The sequence below is a fragment of the Megalops cyprinoides genome, chromosome 6 (genome assembly GCF_013368585.1).
Source record: "Megalops cyprinoides isolate fMegCyp1 chromosome 6, fMegCyp1.pri, whole genome shotgun sequence".
NCBI classification, from domain to species: domain Eukaryota; kingdom Metazoa; phylum Chordata; class Actinopteri; order Elopiformes; family Megalopidae; genus Megalops; species Megalops cyprinoides.
This window is the reverse complement of record NC_050588.1, coordinates 22,507,414-22,525,199: the sequence shown is the minus strand read 5'-3', so window position 1 is coordinate 22,525,199 and position 17,786 is coordinate 22,507,414. Positions and strand designations below refer to the sequence as shown.

The 17,786-nt window shown below is 44.1% G+C and overlaps 1 protein-coding gene across 2 annotated transcripts in view; it reads left to right on the top strand.

Annotated features, from left to right (window-relative positions):
- The window catches only part of srgap3 (SLIT-ROBO Rho GTPase activating protein 3), a 76,767-nt gene that overhangs the window by 28,837 nt on the left and 30,144 nt on the right, over positions 1–17,786 (top strand). For both annotated transcript variants that reach the window (XM_036530479.1, XM_036530478.1), the window contains exons 2-4: positions 1,563–1,758; positions 10,588–10,750; positions 16,396–16,458. In XM_036530479.1, the coding sequence (XP_036386372.1) occupies positions 1,563–1,758; positions 10,588–10,750; positions 16,396–16,458 (422 nt within the window). The remainder of the gene's footprint in view (positions 1–1,562; positions 1,759–10,587; positions 10,751–16,395; positions 16,459–17,786) is intronic.

Here is a 17,786-nt window from a genome sequence, read left to right as displayed (position 1 = left end):
CCTACCCATTGACATTTGAGCTCTTGATTATACGTCTGCTGTTCAAGAGAGCGCCTCTGTTTGTGTGCGCCGAGACACAGGGGCTGGATCCAGCGCGGTTCTGAAGACGCTGCAGTAACCGTCTGTCCTAACTCTCCACTACATTGCTCCGTAGCTGGAGTAGAGAGAGAACGAGTTCTTTTGGAGGTGGAAAAGGGGGTTGCAAACTCTGGAAAGAGCACAATGCGTTACAAGCCTCTCGGCGATGGTACGTGTGTTATTTTCCAAGCCTACTGTTTGATTAAAAAATATATTAATTTGCCTAGAGTGAAAGCCATGAGTCAGTAATAAAGCACTTGAATATATATGTGACCTCTCTCAGTTAATAAGTGGACAAGTGGAAAATGTCAAAATTGCGGAACGTAATTATATTTTGTCTGCAGACAGCAAGCTTGCATTACTGCCAGAAATAGAACTGTTTCAGAGAAGCAGAAAGTTTAGAAGTGATAATGATATCTCACCGCTCCGATAAGCTTGTTTTCACAGTTGAAAATTAATCCGACAGGGCGGCTTATGGAGAATTATGGCATTTTAATAGACCCTCTGCAGCAGAGGCTGCCAGCAAACCAGTAATAGGCTCTTATTTGTAGTAGTTTTTATTGTGTGTTTATCGGATGTGAAATTAAACTGTGCCATAAACGTTGAAGGTATTGAGGTCACATGACAAAACACCAGAATATGATATGCTTGCCTTGTAGAAACCCTTAAGGGTACCTTCTTCTCACAGATTCTCCTCTTTCTCACTTTCTCTCTGTTCCTCTCTCTCTCTCCCTCCCTCAGTCTCTCTCTGGAGACACGTGGCAGATGAGCATTTTAGCTCATATGGGAATCTGTATCACATCTCCCCTCAGTCCCATGTGCCTATCTGTCCTGGGACAGGTAGAGGCAAGGTCAAAATGATTTAGTATTTTTGTGGGCTTTTGACTAAATATAGGACCCTGTGCTATTTCCAGTGTGTGGCCCACATTTGTAGGAGTCTCTGCTCATCTCACCATGACACTGCACTGTTTGTAAATATGAGGGGAGCTTGGGGGCCCCTCCCACACTGATCTGTGCACTTCACAGTGAGGGGGGTCACCGCATCAGAGACAACTGAACGATAGCTGCACACGCAGCCCAGTCATTAGCAGCTTTTCTAAGGAATGAAAATATGTGGCAGAGTGGTTGTTTTAGATACCACTTAAAAAAGATGACGTATACATATTTTATGGATGGAAAAACATTGCAGTTAAGTTGACACTAAAGTGACTGCTTAATTTGGCAGCTTTGTTACATTGTCCAGCAGCCTTAACAGGGGGCAAAAGGCACTTGGTTTCATGGCTCCAAATTTCCGGCATCCTGTGATTTCATTTTGATTTCATTTTAACGATAACGTCTTTATTGCGTTTTCTGCAGTGTTGGTCTACAGTGTTTTATTTTAGAGCTACATCGTATTCAGTTGTTTAAAATGTTACACAGGACAGTAGAATTGCATGGCAAATATTAATTATTGTGTGTGTCTGTATTTGTTTTACCATCCACAGAGATCCGTAACCAGCTCGTGGAGCAGTTCAAATGCCTGGAGCAGCAGTCCGAGTCGCGCATCCAGCTGCTGCAGGACCTGCAGGAGTTCTTCCGCCGCAAGGCCGAGATCCAGCTGGAGTACTCCCGCAGCCTGGAGAAGCTGGCTGAGCGCTTCTCCTCCAAGATCCGCAGCTCCCGCGAGCACCACCAGTTTAAGTAAGTCCCAACCAGCAAAGCCAGTGCTCGGAGGGGGGTGGGGGAGAGAAAGAGAAAGAGAGAGTGGGAGACAGAGCCAAGAGACCATGTGGCTGAAAACCACACTCTGCTGCTCTGCCTCAACTAGGTCAGACTTATTATCCAATTTGTGCGCGCACCGTGCCAGGGCCTCATCCACTCCCCTCTTCTTGCGCTGAGATCCACCCTTACTTTTGGGCAGTTCCTGCACATTCGAATGTGAGAAACTCTGGATGCGCACTGATAGAAGTGGAATCTGTGAAAAGGCAATCATCGCACTGATCAGAAAAGTAATACAACATTCAGCAACACTAGCAGAGGAAAACGCAAGGAAAAAGGCTGTAGTTTTCAAAGCTGCCTTGTGGCCTTTACTCCTCCAATAGTCACATTTTGGAAGAAAACCAGTATAAAGCCTCATGGTTATGGATTTCTGTCTTCTCTTCCGTATGGTGCAGAATAAGAATGTTTATTCTTGTATGAAGTATGAATACAAGAGCGGGGCCATGTGTAGACACCTTTGTTGTTGTTGTAATAAATATAATTTATAACTGCCTACAAAGCTGGTTTGAGCTGTCAATAGTTTACTTTGCAATTATCACACAGTATCTAGTGTGACTAATTACAGCTTGAAATAAACTTCTCTGGAAAAGAAGCCCATGGGGTTTTGAAGATGAACAGGGAAAAATGATAAGTTGTTATGTACAACCAAACTCCCTGGGATTCATTTAAATTTGAAACCACACAAGATGCCCTCTTAACACCAGTTACCTCATTTGAAATTCTGTGGAAAAGCCACTTTTGTGAAAAAGCCATTGTGTCTGTGAACTTCATATGTAAAACCTCATAACTGCTTCTGAACAGCGCTCAAGGCACACTGTCCTTATGGTGCAGTGTTGTCCTTGGAAGCACCGTGGCAAAGAGGCACCCTGGCCATACAGAGCAGTTTGCACTTGTACCGCATCAGATCAATGGATAATTCCCTGTCATGGAAATCTGCCAGCCACAGATTTATAGCTTGCTGAACTCAGCAGTCACACTGCTCACAGTGTGGCTTTTGATTACTGTGCAGCCAGATGTTTCAGGCTGAAAACCATTACAAAACAAAAAAGTTGTGCTTGTAATCGCCTGTAATTATGTACAGCGTAAAAAATAATAATTCTTTCTATACCTTGGGTGAAGAGTTTGTGTGTGTGTGTATGTGTGTGTGTGTGTGTGTGTGTTGCGTGTGTGCGTACACATTATTTACATTTTTACATTGTGTATATAGTTATATGTATAGGTATAGGTATAGGTTTCCATACACACAAGCCAACAGCAAGAAAAAAAAGCTCACTTATAAGTGAATCTTTAAAATATAAAGTATAATAAGTGGCATGTTGAATCGGCCGCTGTGTGCATGGGTGTGGGAGACGCGTGTCCCTGCGGCCTGCTTTATGTCTGAGTGGAGGCAGTGAAAGGGGCCAGGTGAAGGGCTCTTGGCTGTCCGGTGTGTTGAGAGTGAGGGGCAGTCAGCTGGGAAGTAACTGTGTAATTGAGCCCAGCTGTTGGAAAGCACACTGTCTGCAGCAGGGCTCCTGGGCCAGGCCGACTGTGGAAAGCTCTGCTGCTACAGATGTTTTGGCCCAACGCATCTGCGCAACCCTGTAACGATACTGAGTCTGCCCCCACCCCCAACACTGTCCCCTGATGCACGCATGTAGACACAACCACACACACACACACACACACACTCACACACATACACACACACACTCACACACTCACACGTGCATCCACATCCATGCATGCATGTGTGTACAGAAACACACACACACACACGTTCATACGCATACATGCATGTAAGGATGCATGCATGCATTCGCACACACACACACACACACACACACACACACACTCACGCTCATGTACATGAGCTTGTTTAAGTTCCTTTGAGAAAATCAGTATACACTGTGCTTTTGACAGTATGACTTAAAAACTAGACATCAGGTTGCACATTTTGGCCATAAAGAGATTGGTGGTATGTACAGCCAGCCGCTAAGAAAGCCCCAGTAACACCACAGCAGCGATTTTCAATCACTTTGATTAAGATCTCTCCATTATGAGGGCCACATTGGCTTTTTTTTTTCAAAAACTATTAACTCAACTAAACATGCCAGCAAAGCTGTGTCACCTACTATGTTTGACAGTGCAGCTGTAAAGACCTTCATTTGTAAATAAACTCCAGGAGTGCATTTGGGTCTCGCTGTCTTGTTGAGGCTTTCCAGGTGCTGTGTGGAGGGGGATGCTGGGAAATTGGGGGAATGAGACAGAGGATGAACAGCTCGAGGCATTGAGCTCAGCGTCTTCACCATTTCAGGTGTATGTCTCTTAAGCCACCACTGAAATGCCAAATATGAAGTGGCTATAAAAGAGAACCATGCATAGGCTGGTGATCTGCACTGGATTGTACCCCTGGATTTTTTTTGTCTTTGCTCTGGATGGTGTCCCTGGACTTTGCTCTTAAATTGGAACCCTATATTGTATTAATTCCTGTTGCTTTTAAAGGTCTGAATTTTTGATGAGTGGTGAAAGAAACATTTTAGGCCATGTGTTTGGAGTCCTCTGTCTTTATATATTTCCATATCAAGACATTGTTTTGTGTCCCATCAACCACATGGAGTTGAATATTCAGTGCTCTCAATATGAAGCGGATTCTCAGAATATCAGAGGATGTTGGAGCGGTAGAAATTCCATCCGGTTGATCTTCTCTTTTCCATCTATGGCTTCCTTGGTCTCTTTCTCTCCCTCTCAACAGTGAGAGATCTTTATTATTTCATGAAAGGTTGGTATGAGTCTTGAGAGTGGGAATAGGAGCTGTCAGGTCCCCACCTCTCATGCTGTTGGGACTTGCACCCCTACCCCCCTCCTTCAAAAGCAGGCTTTTTCCCCTCCGCTCCTCCAGTGACCTTTGCTCCTTTGATTGCCTCCGTGTCAGACTGGGGAAAAGGAGTATTTGTAACCCTGAATGGGTAGAAAAAGACAAGCTAGCCATGGATTTTCATGTCAAAGGTAGCATCATCTTCTCTGTTTTTTTTTAATATACCCTCTCATACACGTTTATATATGTGGTCTTCAATTCTAAACAAGAATTATTACATGCGTTAATAAACCAAATCGTTTGTTCGGGTTTTAAAAAATATGCAAAGCCGTCAGAAATCAGCTCATGTAATTCTGGAGAGAAACATTACCTGTCTGAAGGAGATAGGGCATCATTTGTATTAATGAATGGCATTAGCGTCCAGAGCAGGTCATTAAAGATTTTTTTCCCATATCTTTCTGTGGCAGACAGACTCAGGCTGCTGAATGCGTGAGCTCCGCACGGCCGCAGCTGCCGTGCCTCTGTCGGGGCTGCTCACAGTCCTTCACCAGTCTGTCTGAAATCCCCGCTCACTCTCCTCTGTATGTGGAACACAGTGCAGGCGGTGAATGAAACCTTGGCGGTGGCTGCAGAATTAACCTTTCTTTGTCCCTTTTTCATAGTGGGAGGCTCTCTGCTCAGTAATATTTAGGCTTTTGTGTTGTGTTTTAAATCAACTCTGGACACTTAAGGTAAAACCTAAAACCTAAAATATCACAATATGTTTGGGTTTAGTATGACATGTAATGATGCTTGCATTTAAGAAAAAAATATAGCTCACTGCAGTTTCTTATTTTATAATTTTTGTCTGTATTATTGTCACATATATTTCACTTTAAGTATTAAATATAATGTGTAATATTCTGGACATTTGATGAACCCATTGATATCACCTCCATGAGGAAAATTTCCACATCCAGAAAAACATCCATATATAGCTGTATGAACTCAGTTTAGCAGACTTTACATGACTGTATCTGAAATTATTATTAGGCTTTTCATCATACTATCCATATGCATGGATACGACATGTAACTTTCTCAGTGTTGCGTGCCAGTTTTTTTTCAGTAATTATTCATCACCTCATGAATATGTGAGCATTTACTTTCTAATGATTCCCAGCAGAATGCTATAAGTTATTCATGATTTGCCTCCGCTAGCCTACGGGACAGAAGAAAATGTTGGCAGTTGGAATGTTCCTGCGGTAATCTAATGAGTGCTTGGCCTGGCTGACCGCTCTGGACGGATCTACAGAATAACAGGCACCGATGCTTTGTGTGGCAATCGGGAACAGTGCTGATAGCTTTAGAAAAAAAAAAAAACCTGTCACTCAAATTCCAGCATGTCATCAGGGTTGAGTTTGCTAAAGCCAAGTCAGGCCGTCATGTGTGCGCACCGAACCGTGTCACCCTTACATCAGTTAGTGGTCATTTCAGACCCTTGAACCCCCTTGAGCCCAGTCCCTCACGATCATTTAGCGCTCCACTGGAAGTAGGATGAGCCGCAGAGGGGGATGAGCATGTAGTAATGTGCTCCTCTCTGAGCCGTTAGCTCTGCTGCAGCATGGCGCACTGATTTGAAAACCTGATCAACGCCGCACTGCAGCAGAGCTCCGGTTGGCCTAAGGATTGCTGCAAGGTAAGGAGCAAGGTAATTAACCTGCACTGCTTCAGTAAATATCCGGCTCTTTGAATGGATAATGCTTAACAATGGAAGCTACCTGAGCCACCTTGCATAAGGTGTCTGTCAAGCAAATATAGACTACTATTAATAATACTGCTGCTACTACCACTGCTACTACTAATATTACTTCTGCTACTGATTCTACTACTATTACTAATTATAATAATAACAATAATCTGTGCCAGTGTCCAGTAGAAGGACACATCAGATACTGAGTGCAGTAGGTCTTCAGCCGAGCCAGAGTGCAGGTTTTATCACTGTACTGAATGAGGCACTAACACCAGCCCCATGCTGCCTGGGGAGGGTGTGTTTTGGGTTGGGCGTGGCCACACCCTTCCCCTCCCTGCCACCTCTGGCCCGTGGGACCAGCCCGGTGAGCTGGTAGGCTCTGTCTGGTTACTATCAGACTTTGGCAGCGCCTCGGAAATAAAGAGGCGCTGAAAAGTGTCCCAGATGCATGGCTGGGCGTGTCTGAAAGCACCACGTTTGAACAGCAGCGCTGCCAGTGTGGGGCTGCCATTCCCAGCCTTTGATTTCGCCTTTGATTCTGGCCCCCTCTTTTTTTCCACACTGCCTCAGAGATAAGCAGGAGCTCGCCGCCATGGAGCGCTTTCAAAGGATTTTCCCAGGGCTTGAATCTGGGACTTTCAAAAAGGCACGCTTTCCACTGCAGGCGTCCGACACGTTTAATGATGTATCTGATTAAATAAATGGGTTCTGTGAACTCGCCGCACCCGTTACCAAAGCATGAAGTCATTTTACATACCACGTTACGGGATAAGAGTGTTTCTCTTCTTTATGGAAGCTGCTTATTATGCCTCTTGTTTAGCCATTCATCTCTCTAGGATAGTATTAGGTATCTTTAGACTCCGGAACACTTTTTGATAAGCACACACATACACACACACGTATCTCCCGCTTTTACGTCTCTATTCCAGTCTCTTTTATCCCCACTTTTATTCCATCTCTCTCTCCCATACTTCTCCTCTATTTCTCTCTCCCTCTTGGTGGTGCAGACATTCCTGATTACTGCCTCCGACGTGCCAGGGGTGTGCTGAGAAGGAGACAGGAGGCCAGTGAGATGGCAATGATAAGAAGCAGGGACGTGGAGGAACAGATGCTGGAGAGGTGAATTAGCGGAAAAACGAACAGCAGAGAATGGCTGCCTTGTGGAGCTGCAAGACCCCAGGAGCTTTGCATCCGATGCCTCCTGTTAATTAGGCCCGACTGCGTAATGACTGCGGGTGCAGAATGATGCGGAACGGAACCTTTTGAAGCTCTTAAAGAGTCACCCACCAGCTGCCAACGGGTGGAAATGGAAACTTCTAGAAGGGCAGAAATGGTCACGGTCGTAACGGAGTGGGGCAGCAGTGGGGTGTGCTCCTGAGGTGTGTTCCCATCCAGGTCGGTGTGTGCCGGAAAGACCTGGTGCCTCTCAGTTCCACCCAGTGATTTTCGGCATGCTTTGGAGAAGCCTTGAGGGCCTGCAGAGTGCAGCGCACACGTCACTTTAATGAGGTCCATGGGCCCCATTTATTACCAGTGTAAAAATAATGACATCAGGTCTTGCATGCACACAGGCACGCAACTTTAATTTCCAGCCTTTTGTCTTGCAGGGGAAACAGCTGGCATGGCTTAAAAAGACTACCCATCCAGGGGGTTATTTTGTGCATTTGAAAAACAGCAAATGAAGAAAAAATTTGCACCATGTCACTTCAACTGTAACCCTAAACAGAGACACCATGTTGTCAATGCAAAATTTGATGTTCACACGTGTGCCCTTCAAAAGCATTTTGGTGCCAGCTCTCTGCTCTCTGCTCATTCTGTTCCACAGCATGCATTGTGTGTATTTGGCTCATGTGCTCATGCACTTCTGGTCAATAGAATGCTCCTGTAGCTAAATCCTTGCACTGGGTTTAAGGCTTTACAGTTCCAGTTTCACAGGGGCGGTTTGCAGGTTTACAGGGAGTTCTGGTTCACTCATGTCCATCTCAGACACTGTTGTTTCTGCAGGCCAATGCACCAGCAGTGGCCTGGTGCTGTGGTTGCGTAAGTGCGCAGATAAATATTTTATAGGAGATTACAAGCGTACGTAATGTCTCGTCAGCATTTCTGCAGAGAGGTGGAGGGGTGCACGGAGGCCTGTAAATCTCCTCTCGTTGAGATGGGTACTGAAAATGCCAGGGAAACCCAAGCACCGTGATGATTTAGAAAGTGATTTAGTTCTCCGGTTCTCTCCTGGGGAATATTCAGGGCTGGAGGTTTGGTCCCCTGTGTTTTTTCATACATAAACACTTGTTAAACACCAAGCATCTTTAACTTTTAAAGGCCACCCATGTGCAATGCCAAGAGGTTGACTCCGTTTTTGCTTACTGAGAGTGATGTCAGCATCACTTCTTTTCTCAAATGAGAAAAGAAGTTATGGTGCACATTTACATTTCAATGTTTTTACTATAGAAAATGAAAATAACGCACTTGTTATTCTATCATTGTGGACCTTTTGCTCACGTGATTCTTGCATAGAATGTACAGGGTAGTCTTGACAAAGAGAATCTGCTAGAGTCCATTTCTAGATGCAGTAAAAATCTGTTCAGTGGACTGAGAAAATGTGTTGAAGGCTCACCGCAAAATGTGATCCTTTAATGAAGAAGGAAATAATGATCATGTAATCAGCAGGGAAGCAGATAAAAGGCCAGCTCTGCTTTACAGCTGTCTTCCTCTTCCATTTTACGATGCTGCAAAGGCACGATGTACCAGCACAGAAGGTCCTCATGGCAAAGCAAAATGGATGCACGTCCAGTGAATGAGGCTCATAGGAGATGATTCAGTGGAGTTCATCTAAGCCACATACTAACATGTACCTTAGACCTTCCAGTGTCTTTGATATGTGAGGTCAGCTTGAACAGCCACATGCTGCTGTTGGGGGTATGCCTGAGATAGGGGGTGTTTAATCTTTTCAGTGGGTGCAATCTATCTATTTGAATGATCTGCCACCATATGCAGCTCTCTTCCTCTTCCTTGTAACGGAGGAAGTGTGCTGAGAGTCATTTGAGTTTTGGCATTAATATTTCCAGCCTGGAGGGCCTGTACTGGCCTGTGTGTGTGTGTGTGTGTGTGTGTGTGTGTGTGTGTGTGCGTGTGCGTGTGTGTATGTGTGTGTGTGTGCGCACATGTTTGTGTGCATGTATATCTGCCTGTATGATTAGGCAGATGACAGTCAGGCTGTGCTGAATGAGAGCAGGATGCCGGTGCCAGCAGACACCCCATTCATTAGAAGTGATTACTATTTCGGAAAACATTTCAGCAGTGCCACAGAGCAAAGCCCTTTGATGTTTCATCTGTTCCTTTTTTTCTGAAGTAATAGCGTGCACAGTTTTCCCCCTGGAACTCTGTACACCGGTATCTCCGAGCCTCGCGCCTTCCTTTTACAGAGAGAGTGCTGATTGATTTGCATTGAGATTGGATTCAGGTAGGGCTGAGGTACACTCTGAATGAAAGAGACCATGAAAGCTTTTTATATTCAGTGGAAGACACTGCCTTTGGTCATTATATTAACCAGTGTTAAGGAATTAAACAATCGATACAGTGTCAGACAGTAACATTGTACAAGGAAATGAATGGCATCTGCTCCACATTATTGCTATCACTGGGCTGAAAGAAGCTCTGCTGATGTTCCCAAATGTGAATGCTGGTCTTTCTTGCGTCTTTCTGTCTGTGTTTGTGAATGGTGTTATTGGCTATTTGCCACACTATTCACTTAGAGCACAGGAATATTTCTGTATTAATTATATATCCCAGGCTAGGTCACAGCGTCTACAATTAAGCAGCTCTGAAAAGCATCCAGGGTCATTCTCTAAGAGAAAGGAAAACCAAGGGAAAATGTTTTCTTGGACTTAACAAGCATTTCTAAATCTTCCCCTTGAAGAGCTTTTGCTTGATGTGCACTTGGATCGCTCAGCTACATTCCTGCCCTGGGGTTAATTTTCTAATGCTTATTGACTTTTTCCAGAAAACCTACATAATCTGTATGATAAGTACCAATCCCCAGCTCGACATGCGTGTTAAAATGGCAAGAAAGTAAACTAGTAATAATAGCTCAGTAGCTAACAGTGCTCAAAAGCGTCTTTAAACAAACATGTAAAATGGCATGTAAAATAAAACCCTTATCACAAAGGAGAGGTGAGCATTGATGTGTGTATGTTTCTGAATGGCATTTCTCTCTGTTTCTTCAGAAAGGACCAGCACCTTCTCTCTTCCGTGAACTGCTGGTACCTGGTCCTGAACCAGACGAGGCGAGAGAGCCGGGATCACGCCACGCTCAATGACATCTACACCAATAATGTCATCGTGCGCCTGTCCCAGATCAGCGAGGACGTCATTAGACTCTTCAAGAAGGTCAGGCGGGGGGTCCTGCTCTTTCATCTCTGCTGTTTTCCTCCTAAAGCTCCCTGCTGCCTGCTGGGAAATCACTCAGAAAGCAGCAATGTTGTTTTTTCATTTATTTCTGTTAGCAGACTCCCTTTTTCCAGGGCTACTTACACAACTTGTGTTTGACCCCTTCACCCATTATACAGCTAGGTGTTTACCAAAAGGATGTCGGCCAGCTACGGTGCTAAAGGGTTTAACAACAAGGTTCTGCCCAGGATTTGAACTATCGACCGTCTGGTTAGAAGTCCCCCTGAGTAATATTCTTTACTCCTCCTTACAGATTATATGACTGTGATGTGAGTGTGCATGTTGACATTATTCAGGTGTGAGTTGTGTGTGTGTGTGTGTGTGTATGTGTGTGAGTGTGTGCACGTATTCATGTGTTAATGTGTTTGAGTGAGTGTGTTAGTATGTGTTGTGTGTAACTGACTGGAAATCCCTCTCTGCTCTGGAATCTTGGGTATCGAGTGGTGGTATGGAAGGGCACAGCGCCGTCCCCCCTGCCTCCCCCCCCAGTCCACAGAGCGGGAACACCATCAGCACATTGCAGACATTACTGAGGTCTTACCCAAACATGGGCTGCTGTTTTCACCTGGCTGGGCTTCCTGTAGGTGAGACCCAACCCACCACCCTGGTGGAGGCTCTCTCCCCTTGCTGCCAGCAGCAGTGTGTGTGGACACATGACACACAACAGGGCCGACAGGGTGTGAGCCAAAACCACACAGGTGCCAATTCCTTTTAGTTACAGTGGAAAGTATAAGAGTAACCTTTTCCTCTGACTGAGGCCATGAATGTTTGCCCTGTCCCCTTGGAATGGATGATAGATTTTACACAAGAAGAGAGCAGGCCCTGTTCTGATGTGGTGCATCCCCTGAGTTGTGCCTTTTTACCCCTAGTGGTAGAAAGAAGGCATTCTAGTTACCTTTGGGGAGCTACCCCCTCAGTCAGTAAGTCAATGAATGGGGATGTGTAAGAGATTCAGGCTTCTGCTTTCTCAGCTGCAGCCAAAAGAAGGACAATGTAATGATGAGATGGCCTAGTTAAAAGGAGGAATCTGTTGCTCTTCTGTGGACAGGGTTAAGTTATATTTAAGAAGATATTTTTCCCAAACAAAAAAAAAACACCACAACATTTTCACTTGTTTAATTTAACATGAACTAAATGCATTATTTAACATTTATATCAACCCTGTTAAATAAGAGTTCACCCTTTATCACTTCACCACAACGCTTGGCAGTTATTCATTTTTTTTTAAAATATAGAACTCTTATCATGTTTAAAAGTACTGTGAAGTGTCCCTTTTGGTGCTGTTGTTGCCTCGGGTTTGGAGCTGAGCATGGGTGGATGGTGTCTGTATGAAAGGGTGGTGGTTGTGTGAGCTGTGACTGTGGCATACTCATGATCAGCCTACTGGTGGAAAAAGTCTTATTGAGCTCAAAATTACAGCGTGTTTGAAGCTCTGCTCAGTTTAGGTGTCCAGACAAATTGTCAAATTTGACAAATTGTGTCAGCTGCAAAGTCAAGCGTCATGTTTGAGCACTGAGATATGTCTCCATTAAGATGTCATTCTATGAGTTTAAGGTGGTCCATGATATAAATTTACTGTACATCCAATGGTACATGGTGTAGAAAATGCACAAGACATTGTTGTGTTGGATCGGTATTCTGCATTGGTGCAGAGGTTGCACTCATTGCCTCATTGCACAATACGTTACGTGGTTTGCAGTTGTAGTACTGTATGTTGTGTTGAAAGCGGGCATTTTCCATGGAAGAAAATGCCCCCCCGCCAGCAGTTCAGTACATTCCCTGCAATGTAGCAACAGCAGCGCCAGTGATGCATACAAATGCCATTCACTCCCTGCCAAGAGGCTTATTCTCTCCTCCATAAAAGCGCTTTCCACTTATCACATTCAGTCAAACACAATTTGATATTTGGATAAATAGCCACCATTGACAGCCCTGAATAGGGATTGGACTGAGGGGGGGAGAGGCTAGGGAGAGAGGGAGGGAGAGGGAGTCTTTAAGGTGAACTTTATTTTATCAATGTAGATAAAATAAGTGGACATAATTGTGTACAATGTAGTAAATCAAAAAAGATTAAAGACAGCAAATGAACCAATAAAAAAACAGAGAAAGAGAGAGAGTGACTGTGACTGAGGGGTTTCACTCTACAGTAAAACCTCTGCTGTATTGTGTCGGTGTGGATTCTCATTTGGGATTGGAGAGGAGCAGTTTGCAGAGAGCGTTTGGCTGCATTTATCCTGCAGCTGTGCGCTGTTTGTCTCCAGGGAGCATTGTTGGGGCGATCATGAGGGTTGGGTGGTTGTGTGTGTGTGTTGGGAGTAGGGGGGGAAAGGGAAGGGGTTCTGCCAATATTACCCCATATGATTTGCCCCATACGATTCCCCAATGTGGACCAGTCATGCCTGGGGTCACAGTGATCTGGGGCCAGAATGCTGTCCAGTTCTTCACTAATTTAGGATCTGTAATGCTGACCTTGATTGGTGGATGTTGTATTATACATCTGATACATTATACATTCTGTTTCTGGGCGTCTTCAGGTGTATAGTGATGTAACAGTAGTCTCTCTGAGTCTTCTTTACTGTGGATTTTCGGCACTGATGCTTGTGGTTTGCATGTCTGTTGTTTCTCACTCACTTACTTATTCAATGGTTTACTTTTATTTTCCTTACTTGATGGTCTTTGTGTATTTTTGTGGGTTAATGGTTAATCAGCCAATAATTGATCATTGTTGTTGTTATTGTAATTATTGTTTAATGATTACTTTTTCATATTCTTTTGCTTTTTCATATTTTCTGACTTGTCTGCATCATGGTGTATTTTTGGTTTGTAAGGAATTTTTTCTCCCTTTTGTCACTGTTTTGTTTTACTGTTTGCTGCTTCCATCACACTCTCACAAAGTTTATCTTTCTGTCTCATCTGTGTCATTCTGGTAACTGACAAATCTATAAATATTCTTTCATTTCATCAGTCTCATTTTCCCTCCATCAAGTCCTTATGTAATAAACTCCATCTTTGTTTTCCACAAACCCTTCAATTTACTCTCTTCTCCCAAATCCCACTCTTCCTCTTTGCAAGGATCTCCTTCATGGTCTTCTTTCCTTCCACCCGAGGACCTCTTTCTCTGAACCATCTATCACAGCTTATCCCTGCTACTTCAGTTTTGCACGTTGGATTAGCTGAGGAAAATTTCTGGCCTTGGTAGTTCGGCATTTGCGTGATCATTTTCTGTTTCTAATTCACATTTTTGTATATAGGGAGATCACATTTCTAAATATGAAGATGAAGTTATTCAGTTGCACACAAAAGCGTTCAAAAGGGTTAAACATTTTCTGTAACAGACTGTGTGTATATGTGTGTTGACAGTGTCCAAAACAACGAGCTCAACAACACTGACCATACCATAAGGCCCTGGGCTGTATTGATCTGTATATATTAAAGTCCAGTATGATTTATGTGCAGAAAGGTGCACCATGGAAGAAAGGATAATGAATTCTAGGTGAGGCCAAGAAAGTGAAAATGTACTGGAGTAAAGGGAAGCTACACAACTGTAGAATTAAATATCTTCACCAGTTCTAGTTAAAAAGTTGGTAGTGGGTGTCAAGAACACTGTGAATAGGTCGTTTTTTTCCACACTAACACCAGATAGGTGAGATTTTTCACCTTCATAGTTGTGAAAACGAATATGAACACAGGAGTGATAGACATGTTCTGTGCGCTGAAATAGGTTTTACAGAAACACATTGCTGTTCCTCACCCTAGGATGTTTTCCACCTCAATATTTGTGCTGCTTGTTAGGACTGAGTCAGAGAATATGGTGTTGAACACTAACAAAATCTTTCTGTCTAATTCATTGCTTTTCTGGAAACTAAGCACATTGTGTGAATGTAACCATACACTTCTGTTTTTCATTCTTTTCAAGGTTCTTTCTGTCATACACATCAGTGTTTGCAAATATCTGCATTGCCATCCACACCCCCAAAGCTCCCAGAATGCTTCACTGAAAAGCAGCAGTATAAGGAATGTAGTGACAATTGTTTGATGGTTTTGTCCCTTGCGTTGCATCACACATTTTCAGTCTGCACGTCTTGGTGTTTTCTGACTGCAAAGATGAATAGCTCAGTCTATCCGATTAAGGTTACTCCTGTGGTGAGGTGCACAGCTTGTGAAAAACTCCCAGGGATACAGAACTTTCAGCTCTGAGAGGGAAAAGACAATTGGTGTCATCCTCTGTAAGGAAAAACACTAACACTAAATTCTGAAACATCGCAGACCGCAAATTTTCAGTGTATGATGTGCTTCAGTACATTTCCGCCTTGTTTCCAATATTCACAACAGTTTCAGAATTATTAATCTTTGACTTCTTGGTTGCACAACGTTCACACATTAGCTGCACAATATCACTGCAGAAACCGCATTGAGCCTGGTGATGATGAGTTTCCCTGCTATATCTGGCCAAAGTGCTACAGTATACGCACGCAGTAGCATACCCTGTTCAGTACCTCTGTTTTAGGGAGTTGTGCTGCTGTTGTCAGACAGATTGAGCATACCAAGGCAAAGCAGGGGTTTAGTGGATCACCGGGACCAGGGTTTGACATTTACACAGCTCTACTGCCAAACATGGAGCTTGAATAATCACAGGAAAGGGGAGAGACATAAACTGGACCAGGAGACCATGCAACTGTACCTTCTTAAACGTGTGCTTAAGCAAACAGCTAGACGGGAAGTCCATTCAACAGCGGTGACTGGTGTGCCACTGATAAGCTGGCTGGCAGGCCTGTTCATGCAGGAGGATGTGGCAGTAGGAGATCTGTGTTTTGGGGCTGGGTCACATGTGCTGGCGTAACAGGGGGTTGCGGACCTTGGCCCGGATTAAATTGATATTTACCAGCCTGCTGTTCAAAAAACTGTAAAGCCCATTTTATAAAATTATCCTTTTTTGCCGTCATAATAATGACTAGATTCATAGATGAACCCAGCGAAGTTTTGAGTTGGATTTAATCAACATGTGCTCTCATTTTTTCAGACAGTTTTTTATTCCAGACACACTTTTATTCTATGCAAACACAGTTTTGGTGAATTCAGTGATCACCAAAATCGATTTCCTCAGTTTTTTACAGAAAAAAGCAACACTGGCATTTATTGTGTAGTCAGAGTTTAGGACATATGTTGATTAAATCCAGGCCTTAGCCTCCAGCGATGCTCAGCATTCCAAAAGCACAGCCCTGGAATTCCTTTTTAACGACCCCAAGGAGGTTAAATCCATTATCATCTCACATTTAAATCCATCCTAATCAGAGCATGTGATTACTAATGTAGACAGTGGTGTCCAGTTCTTTACTGATTGAGGATCAGTAATGGTTACTTTCAATGGTGGATGTTGTTTTATACATCTTATTTTCCGTTTCTGGGCATCTTTCTGTCAGGTGTATAGTGATGTAACAGTAATTGTGGTAACAGTTGTTTTTTTTTTTTTTTTTGTAGGATGAATCTGTTGTGACATGTTTATGTGCTGACCTGGAGTCAGTCATATATTATGTGACCCCAGTCACTTGCCTGAGTCCTGTCTGGTCTGTTTGATTTTTCTGCAGAGCAAGGACATTGGCATACAGATGCACGAGGAGCTGGTGAAGGTGACAAACGAACTCTACACTGTGAGTAAACCAATATTCCTTCCCTTTATGGCTGTCAGAACCTATTTCATGCAGTGCACTTCTGCTCGCTGTGTCCTCACGCAGACATCCTCAGTCTCTTCCTCTGGCTGTTTGTCGCCGCCTGAGAGCAAAGAACGTGTGAGGTGGAAGTCACACTGCAGAGCATTGTGGGTGCCAGTAAAACAGACCATAGAAGCAGCATTAGACTGTGGACGATACCATAAATGCTGATGATAGAATGGAACATTGCTGCAGTCTCCCTATGGGCCAGATTAATCTCAGATCACTACCACATTGGACCTTGTTTTTTTTATGTCTGGGCCTGCTGTAACATCAATATGAAGTTCCCATCTCCTGCCGCAGGATCCATAGATCTGTCTCTTTGGCACGTGCGGCTGCTCACACCCACTTCTCTCCCTCAAACACACTCTCTCTGTTCCTCCCCCACCGTCACTGTCAAACAGGCTTTATTAGCATGACAGGAGTTATCCAGTGTTGCCAAGGCATCATGAACATAAAAGATCACCCCCCTTCCCTCTCAGAATAAAACACTCTCTCTTTCTCTCCTTCCCCCACTGTCACTTTATCTCTCACTATCTTTCGCTCTCTTTCTCTCTCTCCTCTCACCCTTTTTTCTCTCTCTTCTTCCTCAAACAAGCTTGTAAGACTGGCTGAACACCAGGCCAGACAGCCGGCCAGTAAGTGAGGCTGTTCTCTTTCAGGTTCCTTCTCCCTCTCTCTTCCTCCCTCTTTCTCTCTCTCTCTCACCCTCTTTCCCCCTTCTTTCTATAGTGTAGACAGGTAGTTTGATAGCACCAGTTGATGGCGCAGTTCAGATCCACGTATCCTCTGCACACCCCTCAGGATCCATGCAGAACTGGGATGATGAGCTTAATCAGCAGGAAGCTCCTCGCATGAAGTCTTGACCCTGACTGGGAGGAAAGAAAGGGCCTTTTTTTCATGCCCACTCGGAGAGTCTCTCGCTGAAGGAGATGCCGCACCCACGGCTGGCTGATTTTCAAGCCACCGCAGCACTTCTGTCACCCCCAGAGCTGGGTCTGCCACCAGAGAGAGATTACTTATTCATCAAATGTCACAAGCGGCGAGTCATCAAAGGGCGATCTTTGGCAAAGATATCCATCTCCATACATCCATCCATCTGTTCTCCCAGACACTACAGATAGATGTACTTTATTATTTATTTATCATCCAGATGCCCTTACCCAGCATACACTTTGCGGGCCACTTCACTCTATCAGAACTGCGCAGTATAGGTCAGGGGTCAATAGGTCAAAGATCACACATGATTTGGCTTGTTCAGTTATTGA